Genomic DNA, 13,274 nt, shown 5'->3' with positions numbered 1-13,274 from the left:
CATCAAAGAGAGGTCTGTACACAAAGCACAGTCTGTGTCCGGGAGGATGAAAGAGCCAGACAGACGGTAATAAAGGTACCTTTCACTGTGCTTATTAAATATGGTATTTGTAATATGACCTCACGTTAATGATTAGGTATGACATAGGATTCGATCAAAACAAATACACTTGTAGGAGCAGTGACGTGCTGGAAAAGGTCAGGGGCATACAGGCATTCAAACCAGTTTACTGTGGTCAGGAACTAGGGGTATAATGTATCATCCAGTATTGAGTGATAAAACAAGTGGTTTTATGGATGGTTGTTTCGATTGGGATGGTCAAAGACAAGAAATATCCTTTTGTGTTTACTGTACGTCCGCCACATTTGCCTCGAGTTGCACTCAAAGGTGACAATCCAAATAGACTTCATATGGTGTGTTAATGCTCACGTACCATTGGTTGATTTGGTTTCCATAGGAACACACCATTCCAGGCAGGTATGGCGATTACGCGATGTTTTATGCCTGTTGGTACACTACGTGACCAAAAGTATGTGGACACCTACTCGTCGAACATCTCATTCCAAAATCATGGGTATTATTATGGGGTTGGTCCCCCCTTTCCTGCCTTAACAGCCTCCACTCTTCTCGGAAGGCTTTCCACTAGGGACTTGCTTCCATTCAGCCACAAGAGCAACAGTGAGGTCGGGCACTGATGTTGGGTGATTAGGCCTGGCTCGCAGTCCAATTCATCCCAAAGTTGTTAGATGGGGTTTAAGTCAGGGCTCTGTGCATGCCAGTCAAGTTCTTCCACACTGATCTCGACAAACCATTTCTGTATGGACCTCGGTTTGTGCCCAAACTGTTGCCACAAAGTTGGAAGCATAGAATCACCTAGAATGTCATTATATGCTGTTGCGTTAAGATTTCCCTTCACTGAAACTAAGGGGCCTAGCCCAAAACCATGAAAAACAGCCCAAGACCGTTATTCCACCTTCACCGAACTTTACAGTTGGCATTATGCCTTCGTGCAGGTAGCGTTCTCCTGGCATCTGCCAAACCCAGATTCGTCCGTCGGACTGCCAGATATGTGTGATTTATCACTCCAGAGAACGCGTTTCCACTGCTCCAGAGTCCAATGGCGGCGAGCTTTACATCACTCCAGCCAATGCATGGCATTGAACATGGTGATCTTCGTCTTGTGTGCGGCTGCTCGGCCATGGAAACCCATTTCATGAAGCTCCCGACGAACAGTTATTGTGCTGACGTGCTTCCAGAGGCAGTTTGGAACTCGATAGTGAGTGTTTCAGCACTCGGCGGTCCCGTTCTGTGAGCTTGTGTGGCCTACCACTTCGCTGCTGAGCCGTTGTTGCTCCTAGACGTTTCCGCTTCACAATAACACCACTTACAGTTGACTAAGGCAGCTCTAGCAGGGCAGAAATTTGAGGAACTGACTTGTTGGAAAGGTGGCGTCCTATGACGGTGCCACATTGAAAGTCACTGAGCTCTTCAGTAAGGCCATTCTACTGCCAATGTCTGTCTATGGAGATTGCATGGCTGTGTGCTCGATTTTATACACATATCAGCAACTAATTTGAAGGGGTGTCCACATACTTTTGTATACAGTGCATTAGGAAAATATTCAGACCCCTTTACTTTTCCACTTTTTGTTACATTATAGCCTTATTCTAAAATTGATTAAATAGTTTTTTCTTCTTCTCATAAATCTACATACAATAAGCCATAATGACAAATGTATATAAAAGAAAAATATGAAATTACATTTACATAAGTATTCAGACCTTTACTCAGTACTTTGTTGAAGCACCTTTGGCAGGGATTACAGCCTCGAGTCTTCTTGTGTATAACGCTACAAGCTTGGCACACCTGTATTTGAGGATTTTCTTTCATTTTTCTCTGCAGATCCTCTGAAACTCTGTCATGTTGGATGAGGAGCGTCGCTGCACAGCTACTTTTAGTTATTTTCAGAGATGTTCGATCAGGTTCAAGTCTGGCTCTGTCTGGGCCACTCAAGGACATTCAGAGACTTGTCCCAAAGCCACTCCTGCGTTGTCTTGGCTGTGTGCTTAGGGTCTTTGTCCTGTTGGAAGGTGAACCTTTACCTCACTATGTCCTGAGATCCTGAGCGCTCTGGAGGAGGTTTTCATCAAGGGTCTCTCTGTATTTTGCTCCGTTCATCTTTCCCTCATTCCTGACTAGTTTTCCAGTCCCTGCCGCTAAAAACATCCCCACAACATGATGCTGCCACCACGATGCTTCACTGTAGGGATGGTTTCAGGAATTCAGGCCAAAGACTTCAATCTTGGTTTCATCAGGTCATCATGGTCTGAGAGCTCTTTTGGTGCCTTTTGGGAAACTCCAAGTGGGCTGTCATGTGCCTTTTACTGTGGAGTGGCTTCCGTCTGGCCACTCTAACATAAAATCCTGATTGTTGGGAGTGCTGCAGAGATGGTCCTCCTTCTTGAAAGTTCACCCATTTCCACAGAGGAACTCTGGAGCTCTGTCAGAGTGACCATCGGGTTTTTGATTACCTCCCTGACCAAGGCCCTTCTCCTTCGATTGCTCAGTTTGGCCGGGCGGCCAGCTCTAGGAAGAGTCCTGGTGGTTCCAAACTTCTTCCATTTAAGAATGATGGAGGCCACTGTGTTCTTGGGGACCTTCAATTCTGCAGACATTTTTTTGGTAGCCTACCCAGATCTGTGCATCGACACAATCCTGTTTCTTAGCTTTATGGACAATTTCTTCAACCTCATGGCTTGGTTTTTGCCCTGACATGCACTGTCAACTGTGGGACCTTATATAGACAGGTGTTTGCCTTTCCAAATCATGTCCAATCAATTGAATTTACCACAGGTGCACTCCAATCAAGGTGTAGAAACATCTCAAGGACGATCAATGGAAGCAGGATGCACCTGAGCTCAATTTCATGTCTCATAGCAAAGGGTCTGAATACTTATGTAAATAAGATATTTCGGTTTTTAATTCATAATGAATTTGCAAACATTTCTAAAAACCTGTTTTCGCTTTGTCTTCGTGGGGTATTGCGTGTAGATTGATGAGCAAAAACATGTTAATACATTTTCGAATAAGGCTGTAATGTAAAAGGGGAAAGGGTCTGAATTCTTTCCGAATGCACTGTACAGTATATAGTGCAGCTTATTATACTCATCTAAAACGCACAGCAAAGCTGTTTGTCTGTGTTTAGTTGTAGTCATATCACCTCCCAAGTTTCCAAATGGTTATGATAGCAATTTGTCTGTAATTGTGGCTTGTCCCTATGGGTGAAAAGGAAAGCACAGAGCAGCCTCTTCAGTGAGACTGTTGATGGCCATTAGTGTATGGATGCAGGAATGTACCCACTTACAAGTCACCACTTTATCTTTCTGCCATGCTGTCGATGGTGCTATTACAAAATTGCTGGGCTTTTCTCCAATACGAGGCCGCTCAATAGGATGCAGATCAGAAAATAGAGAGTTACCCAACAGGGAATCAGAAGTTGATTATCTGATTTCAGATTAACTGTGCGATTATCCTTATGTGTGCCAATTTCTATAGATCACTGAAAATTATTATGTTGCAGAGTTAATGGAGGAAAGTTATATTTTTTGTAAACTTGTGGTAGAATTTCCCTCCATTAATTCTATTTGTGTTCATTTGTGCTAGAATTAATGGAGGAAATGTCTGTTTCTTTGCTTTAATAATCTCCTGTCATGCTCCGGGCCAGTTCTGTTGAACTTTGTCACAATATTTGAATATCCTCTACTGATTATTTTCCATTGAGTGGTGTTTGATATTGACGTTTAATATGTTCTGTGTGTCTCTGGCAGTCTTTGGGATGTGACTCTTAGCCCACTGCTGACTAAAATAGCAGAGAGGCTCAGTTGGTAGAGCATGGCGTTTCCTACACCAGGGATGTGGAGTTGATTCCTGCTACCACCCATACGAAAATGTATGTACTCACTGCTGTATTTCGCTTTGGTTAACGGCGTCTGCTAAATGCCATATAATATAGTTTTTATATTGGGGAAAAGTACCATATCTAGATCATATCATATCAAATCAAATCACATTTCATTCGTCACATGCGCCGAATACAACAGGTGTAGACCTTAATGTGAAATGCTTACTTACAAGCCCTTAACCAACAATGCAGTTTTAAGAAAATACCAACAAAAAAAAGGTAAGAGATAAGAATAACAAATAATTAAAAAGCAGCAGTAAATAGCAAGAGCGGGGCTATATACAGGGGTACCAGTACAGAGTCAATGTGTGGTGGCACCAGTGTCGAGGTAATTGAGGTAATATGTACGTATAGGAGTTATGTGTGACTATGCATAGATAATAACAGAGAGTAGCAACAGAGTAAAAAAAGGGGGGAGGCAATGCAAATAGTTGCATTGCCGGGTTGCCATTTGATTAGATGTTCAGGAGTCTTATGGCTTGGGGATAGAAGCTGTTTAGAAAGTTCTTGGACCTAGACTTGGCGCTCCAGTACCATTTGCCGTGCAGTAGCAGAGAGAACAGTCTATGACTAGGGTGGCTGGAGTCTTTGACAATTTTTAGGGCCTTCTTCTTACACCGCCTGGTATAGAGGTCCTGGATGGCAGGAAGCTTGGCCCCTGTGATGTACTGGGCCGTATGCACTACCCTCTGTAGTGCCTTGCGGTTGGAGGCCAAGCAGTTGCCATACCAGGCAGTGATGCAACGCGTCAGGATGCTCTCAATGGTGCAGATGTAAAACCTTTTGAGGATCTGAGGACCCATGCCAAATAATCTCCTGAGGGTGAAAAGGTCTTGTCGTGCCCTCTTCACGACTCTCTTAGTGTGGTTGTACCATGTTAGTTTGTTGGTGATGTGGACGCCAAGGAACTTGAAACTCTCAACCTGCTCCACTACAGCCCCGTTGATGAGAATGGGGGCGTGCTCAGTCCTTCTTTTCCTGTAGTAATCTCCTTTGTCTGATCACGTTGAGGTAGAGGTTGTTGTCCTTGCACCACACGGTCAGGTCTCTGACCTCCTCTCTATAGGCTGTCTCGTCGTTGTTGGTGATCAGGCCTACCACTGCTGTGTCATCGGCAAACTTAATGATGGTGTTGGAGTCGTTCCTGGCCGTGCAGTCATGAGTGAACAGGAAGTAGAGGAGGGGACTGAGGACGGACTCCTGAGCGGCCCCCATGTTGAGGATCAGCGTGGCGGATGTGTTGTTACCTACCCTTACCACCTGGGGGCGGCCCGTCAGGAAGTCCACGATCCAGTTGCAGAGGGAGGTGTTTCGTCCCAGGGTCCTTAGTTTATTGATGAGATTTGAGGGCACTATGGTGTTGAACGCTGAGTTGTAGTCAATGAATAGCATTCTCACATAGGTGTTCCTTTTGTCCAGGTGTGAAGGGCAGTGTGGAGTGCAATATTGATTGCATCATCTTTGGATCTGTTGGTGCGGTATGCAAATTGGAGTGAGCGCATGCTAGGAGTACACGTCCTTGGTAATCCGTCTGGCCCTGCGGCCTTGTGAATGTTGACCTGTTTAAAGGTCTTAATCACATCGGCTGCAGAGAGAGTGTTCACACAGTCATCCGGAACAGCTGATGCTCTCATGCAAGTTTCAGTGTTACTTGCCTCGAAGCGAGCATAGAATTTATTTAGCTTGTCTGGTAGGCTCGTGTCACTGGGCAGCTTTTGGCTGTGCTTCCCTTTGTAGTCTGTAATGGTTTGCAAGCCCTGCCACATGCGATGAGTGTCGGAGCGGGTGTAGTACCATTCCAGCTTAGTCCTGTATTGATGCTTTGCCTGTTTGATGGTTCGTCGGAGGGCATAGCGGAATTTCTTATGAGCTTCCGGGTTAGAGTCCCGCTCCTTGAAAGCGGCAGCTCTAGCCTTTAGCCCAGTGCGGATGTTGCCTGTAATCCATGGCTTCTGGTTTGGGTATGTATGTACAGTCACTGTGGGGACGACGTCCTCGATGCACTTATTGATAAAGCCAGTAAAGCCATGTGGTTTACTCCTCAATTCCATCGGAGGAATCCCGGAACATATTCCAGTCTGTGATAGCAAAACAGTCCTGTAGTTTAGCATCTGCTTCATCTGACCACTTTTTTATAGACCGAGTCAATGGTGCTTCCTGCTTTAAGTTTTGCTTGTAAGCAGGAATCAGGAGGATAGAATTATGGTCAGATTTGCCAAATGGAGGGCAAGGGAGAGCTTTGTACGCGTCTTTGTGTGTGGAGTGAAGGTGGTGTAGAATTTCTTGCCCTCTGGTTTAACATGCTGATAGAAATTAGGTAAAACTTATTTAAGTTTCCCTGCATTAAAGTCTCCGGCCACTAGGAGCGCCGCCTCTGGATGAGCGTTTTCCTGTTTGCTTATGGCGGTATATACAGCTCATTTAGTGCAGTTTTAGTGCCAGCATCGGTCTGTGGTGGTATGTATACAGCTACGACAACAGGCACGCTGTTATTGGTGGTAAAATGAAACAAGAATTACTGCGAGCAAAATACCAGTGTAGAAGAAGTGTGCTTTTGCATGTGTACACCAATACTAGACCTTTGAGCTTACAGTATATGCCTGTTGGTCAACATGTCGTGTGACTATTCTTTGGAAGATTATTGCAGTGTGACAAGTACATGATACAAATGACTACAAGATTCCCTGCACTTAGCCTCAATTGGCTTCTCAACCTCAAGTCCCTATTATTACTGTGGACCCCAGTCATTGAAGCATATTTCCATATGCCGAGAGCACTCAGAAGTGCAGAGCGATAGGGCAGACATAATGCCCAGAAAACCCTGATCGTACTCAATGTTAATAACTCTGGCACATCTGTGACTTGACTGTGACTGTTAAAAACTGTTATCAGTGCATTATTGCATGGACCTTGGAAACTGTGGCAGAAACAAAGATGATCAGAGCTTCAATTAAGATCAGCAATACCTAGTGTACCATGATCTTTCGTCTCTTTGAATGCTTATGCTTCTCATTCATTTATTGCTGCCAGGGCATTATTACGCTAGCAACTAGTATATGTGGTATTTATATCAGGGCAACCACTCAGCTTTTAATTGACTTCAACAGGCCTTCAAGAACACGAGTGCCTCCAGCTTTGTAACATCTCGGATACTTAGTTAAAAGGAATAGGAAGACGTGGCTCAGTTCAATGTTCTGGACTGGCAGATGATAAGCTGTGCATCTCATCTCTGTTAGAATTTGTTTCTATTCATGAATTGTGGGGCGGCAGTGCAAAATACTACTTTCAGCAGCCATGTTTTCCGAGACATTCCAAAGAACAAAAGGTTTGCATGGAGCTCCGCGCAGGGTGAATTGATACAATGCAAGTATTCAGATCATGTAATAGTAATTACGATAGCATCTGCCGAATAACAGGGACGAGAGGGTTATCACTGAAGATGAACCTGTAACTTTATGTAAAACAAATTAATGTTGTTGCTCATTAATTCAATCCTCATCATTTGACTAATTGTATTAATGTGTTTATGGGGATACGGGTGGAGTGTTTGTTAAGCATTCATTTAATTCAACGTCTCCAGTAACAAAAAAAATGAATGCCTGGTGCTCATGATCGAGTGTCTCTTGTTTAATCTATGGAAACAAACCTTGAACTTTGAACTTTCCTTCACAGACCTTGACGGGCAATATGGCTGATCACACTGACCTTGCTAAAAGAGTATCCCACAAAGCTCTCTTATTTTAACTCTATCTTATCTTTGTTATCGTATCTTATTTTCTTAAAAGCAACTTTTAAGGAAAAAATAAATAATGCATGAAATCTGCTTTGGTCAGGCAAAAATTCTTCAGGCAGCACTATGATTGACCACTTGTCATAGGCACATTAACATTTTGAGACCAAACATGTTATATAACAGGCTTTGAATTGGAAGTCCCATACATGGTGATGAATATTTGTTTCTCAAAAAGATATATGAGTTGTCAGGAAAGCCCATTGGACCCATTGCACCCTTATCTTTGCTAAGCCTCCTGTGGTCCGTCACTTAAGTAATTTGATTATCTTAATCTGCTCTTTTGTAGTTCCTAACCAAGGTTACGATGTGGACTAAATTGCCAAGTAGCTAAAGACCCCGGGTGGCTTAGATAAAAGACATCTACTTATTTAGGAAATTGTTTTTAAAGTGTCTTAACATGATGCAGTGCCTCTGAAATAGCAATTGTTTCCCTGTCAATGCAATACAAAATGAAAACAGTATTTTAGGAATAAAGATGTCGAGGCATTTGTTTATGTTGTACTCCGCCAAAGAATCCCACTCGTGTGCACTGTACTGTATGCATTTTGTATTAGATGAATGCTTGTAGTTTCTTATTTTCATGCTCCCGGTATTGTTGCTCATACATTGATGAGAACAAGGAACTAGATTGCTACCTGTTGCAGAATGTGCATAAAAGTGTCACCTTTAGTAGTTGACTATTTTGAGCACTGACATAGTGAAAGTTTTACCAATAACAGAGGTAAAACATTGTGTGCTTTTTCCTTTTGTTACAGTTGCTTGGGAGAGAAAATGCTTGAGTTATTTTGTCATCAGACAAATCTATACAGGAGAAGATCTCTGAAAGCAAACGGTGTTTACATTGTCGTGCTTTTCATCTTAAAAGTAATTGCTGTATGGACTCCTTCACACACTCAGCTATCCTCTGCGTCTTTCTCAAATTACTGAGGAACTTGCTCATTAGTGTTGTATGGAATCTGAAAATCAATTAAGTGATTTTTGAGGCAACTTTCTGTGTTCTATGTACTTATTTATCATGCCAGTTTGTGAGTGATATTGTTTGTTGAATGAAAATAATCTTTGAGGAACACTTCACTCTTGTGACTGAGCTGAGGGCACTGCGTCAGCCATGTAATTGAATCAGGGTTGCTCTTTGATTCTGAAGTGTTTGTTTATATATTTGACTAGCATAGCATTAATCTCCATAGCATTAGCCTTGTCTGCCTTGTCCACAGATAATTGTGTATAATTCCCTGCATAGAGTCAAAGTCGTCAAGTAAATTTCCTGAAATAAAGACATAGAGACAATCAAGCCAATCATACATGATCTTTATTTGTTTTTGTTGTTTTGTCTGTGTTCGACAGGGATGACTTGCCAAGCGAGGACTTCTTACACTGAGGACGAGGTTCTATGGGGACATCGTTTCTTCCCAGTCATCTCTCTGGAGGAGGGGTTCTTTAAGGTGGACTACTCCCAGTTCCACGCCACGTTTGAGGTCAACACTCCCCCGTACAGCGTGAAGGAGCAGGAGGAAAACCTGCTCATATCCTCTCCTCTCATGGCCCCATCCCTGTGCAACAGCGGCGAGGGGGGGAGGAACAGCTCCATGGACTGCCTGGAGACCCTGGAGGACAAGGAGAGCACCACCACCAAGCTGCCGTCCAAGCTGCAGAAGATGCAAGGGGGCGGCTGTGGCCGGGACGGGCTGCCCATGCCTAGGAAGCTGCTGAGGATGAGCTCCACCACATCGGAGATGATCTACCCCGGGAGCATGGGGGAGCTGCCCATGAAGCTGCAGCGCATCAGCTCCGTCCCCGGCGTCTCCGATGAGAAACAGGTGAACAAGATGGCCTCCAAGATCAGCTCCGATCACATCAGCCAATCCGTGGCAGACTTGCCCCCCAAGCTGCTAAGGATGCAGGGGGGAGGGGGAGTAGGGGGCCGAATGGACGGACACCTGCCCCCGAAACTCAGAAAGATGAATTCCGACCGCTTCACGTAGAATGGGCGACCAGTTTTAACTTATTACACCCCAACCCTTTATTATTTATAATTTATTAAAGGACATGATTCTTATATTCAAGAAAATGTAGTATATAAATACGTACAGATAAAGTATACCTTGATAGAATACCGCAGATTTGTTCCTGGATATAAGTATACAGGCTATGATGAAAGACAATGTATGATAAGCACAATCTGGCACGTACGATACACTCAGTGCATGTTAAACATAGTTTCTTTCATTTCTGGCATGACACATAGATATATTATTTTACAGAGATGATTTGAGCAGGGATATTACTTCCAATGGATCTGAACAGTTGCACAAAGCCATATGGTTTACAAAATGGAAAACCTACACAACATGGGACTAATTTGCGGTGAAGAAGGGTACATGCATTCGATTTGAGTTGGCTGCTTTTGTTGTTTAATGTAAAATTGTGTGGCAATGTTCTGTTAAATGCATGCTACTTTTATTGACTTAGCTATACAAAGGTAATAGACACAGATGTTTAGCCTTAATTATATTACCTTGTTTCCATCTCCACGATTGTTCACAGCTGTATTTTTGGCATTTTCATGTATAGGACGATATTTTACCATGTGCAATTTTAAGAACTTCTTAGTTCAGCAAGCATACTGTATGTTGCTGGATGATGCAATCTGTATTTGACAATGCATGATCCATATCATATGTTATATTGGAACTGGGCACAAACTTATTAAGCAACCTGAACTCACTTTTCAAGGTAACACTTATGTTGAAAGGGCCAGTACTAACAATCAAATCCAATCAAATGTATTTATAAAGCCCTTCTTACATCAGCTGATGTCACAAAGTGCTGTACAGAAACTACAGCCTTATACGCACAACACAGAACACTGTTTATGACACGCTTTATGGCAGTAAGCATTTATGGCTTTTTTCGACATACATGTCCTGAACAGTACTGTAAATTACTCTTTTACATGGAAGGAAAACAACTAAATCCATGGTCACGCATGCCTTATTGAACAGTACTGTAGTTTGGAAGTACAAATTATTATTCATTCTACATTTAATTTAACGATACATGTGCACCAAAATTTCAACTTAAGTGTTACTGCAGAAATATAGATTTAGAGGTGGACCTACAGCATATTTAGGAAAAAGTCACCACCTTTGTCTTAAGAGTCCATATGCTCCCTGTTTAACTAAAGCAATAATGTTATAATGACTATAATCTTTATATAGCCACAGGGTCTGCAGCAGCCCAATAACCATTATATTTACTGAATCCATGGAATCTGGTTCAACTAAAAGCACCAATGATATTGTATGATCCTCAAACTCTTCAGGAATAAAGATCTAAGATCAATTCTTGACACGTTGACTTAATGGGACACGGGTAGCTAGCTTTTTGTGGATACTATCAAAGAAATAAAAAGGCTTGTTATGGATATTACATATGGTGCATTCGGAAAGTATTCAGAACCCGTAACTTTTTCCACATTTTGTTACGTTACAGCCTTCATCTAAAATTGATTAAATACATTTGTTCCCCTCGTCTAGACACAATACCCCATAATGACAAAGTGAAAACAGATAAAACATTTTGGGGGTAAATTTAGAAACAGAAATACTTTATTTACATAAGTATTCAGACCCCTCTCGAAATTGAGCTCAGGTGCATCCTGTTTCCATTGATCCTCCTTGAGATGTTTCTACAACGTGATTGGAGTCCACCTGAGGTAAATTCAATTGATTGGAGCTGATTTGGAAAGGCACACACCTGTCTATATAAGGTCCCATAGTTGACAGTCAATGTCAGAGTAAAAACCAAGCCATGAGGTCGAAGGAATCTGTGCCTCGACACAGGAATGTCTGCAGGATTGAAGGTCCCCAAGAACACAGTGGCCTCCATCATTCTTAAATGGAAGAAGTTTGTAACCACTAAAACTCTTCCTAGAGCTGGCCGCCCGGCCAAACTGAGCAATCGGGGGAGAAGGGCCCTGGTCAGGGAGGTGACCAAGAAACCAATGGTCACTCTGACAGAGCTCCAAACTTCCTTTGTGGAGATGGGAGAACCTTCCAGAAGAACAACCATCTCTGCAGCACTCCACCAATCAGGCCTTTATGGTAGAGTGGCCAGACAGAAGCCACTCCTCAGTAAAAGGCACATGACAGACCGCTTGGAGTTTTACAAAAGGCACCAAAAGGACTTTCAGACCATGAGAAACAAGATTCTCAGGTCTGAAGAAACAAAGATTGAACTCCAATTTAATCAATACTGGAATAAGGCTGTAATGTATCAACAATTTGAAAAAGTCAAGGGGTCTGAATACTTTTCGGATGCACTGTAATAATATCTAAAGGTATGTATTGAATGTATGGATAAGCACGACTGGCTTTATTTGATAAAGTTACCTAAAATGGTTTATTATATACAGTAAGTCAATGCAGTATCATATCAAGCTTGCCATTGGATTTAAGTCTGTTCTCTATCCAGAGATAAGCTTTAGTTCAGAATCTTAAATAAGCCTATGTGACATGGATCATAGTATCAGAGCTCCTGGTGCCATTATCCTCAGTGCTCCTGAAGTATAGACTAAATCCTCATAATGCACCTTAAATCACTTACCTCAGCTGAGCCAATTTCCCTTTAACATCAAGGAAATCTTTGCACCAGGTGCCATTTGCCTTTATCATCTGCCCTCAGAACGTCAGTGTCGCTGAGATCTCTATCCAGTAATGACTTCATAACTGCACCCAGAAAAACTGCACCCATACTGTATTCCTTGACTTACTGTATGTGAACTTTAAAGATGTACATCTTTGTCATATGTTCTCTTTTCCTACTGTAGGAGAGGCAGGTAATAGCAGAAACTCTGACTTATAATTCTGCTCAGATGTGTTGGTGGAATTAGAATTAGCAGAGCAATATGAATTGAATGGCTCTGCTGATGTGTCTCCTTGTTTCATTGACATTGCCTGTATCTGTTGGTACTAACTGTAAAGAGGGCACTACAATAAAATGCAAAATGCTTGTTGATATCTGAAGAGTTAAACATGTGAAGGCGTTATGGAAATGCCTTCTCATACTATATCCTGTAAAGTGAGGCTGCCTATTGCAAGGACATTGCCGTTATTAGCAGCTGATTATCCAAATAAAATAAATGTAGAACTGGCTGGTAATGCACTTAAAATGACTAAATTCTCCAGTTGCATCCATCAGCGGTTCCATAGAATCCAACCGGAACTAAAATAAACACCCTTTCTCCATCTATTTGTTTGCTAAATAACATAAATGTTCTTGCATTCAGCCATTTGCAATTAAAATCCCACTTTGTTTTCATACCACAACAACAGTGGCACTGAGTTGAATATTCCATGCTAAATATAGTCTGTTGACTTATGACGACTGACTGCTTGCACAGCTCTCTCTCTCTCTCGCTCTCTCTCTCACTCTCTTTCTCTCTCGTGAGTGACAGCCAAACAGACACTTTATGAATTTGAAATATACAGTACCAGTCAAAAGTTTGGACACACCTACTAA

At 42.4% G+C, this 13,274-nt stretch overlaps 1 protein-coding gene across 2 annotated transcripts in view; it reads left to right on the top strand.

Annotated features, from left to right (window-relative positions):
- Positions 1-12,772, top strand: part of LOC129816344 (G protein-activated inward rectifier potassium channel 1-like) — a 30,661-nt gene extending 17,889 nt beyond the window's left edge. For both annotated transcript variants that reach the window (XM_055870725.1, XM_055870724.1), the window contains one exon: positions 9,099-12,772. In XM_055870725.1, the coding sequence (XP_055726700.1) occupies positions 9,099-9,736 (638 nt within the window). In that variant the 3' untranslated portion in view covers positions 9,737-12,772. The remainder of the gene's footprint in view (positions 1-9,098) is intronic.
- The last annotated feature ends 502 nt before the right edge of the window (positions 12,773-13,274 follow it).

The sequence above is a fragment of the Salvelinus fontinalis genome, chromosome 19 (genome assembly GCF_029448725.1).
Source record: "Salvelinus fontinalis isolate EN_2023a chromosome 19, ASM2944872v1, whole genome shotgun sequence".
Lineage (NCBI taxonomy): Eukaryota > Metazoa > Chordata > Actinopteri > Salmoniformes > Salmonidae > Salvelinus > Salvelinus fontinalis.
Note: the sequence above shows the minus strand (reverse complement) of the source record. Positions and strands in the feature narration are given on the sequence as shown.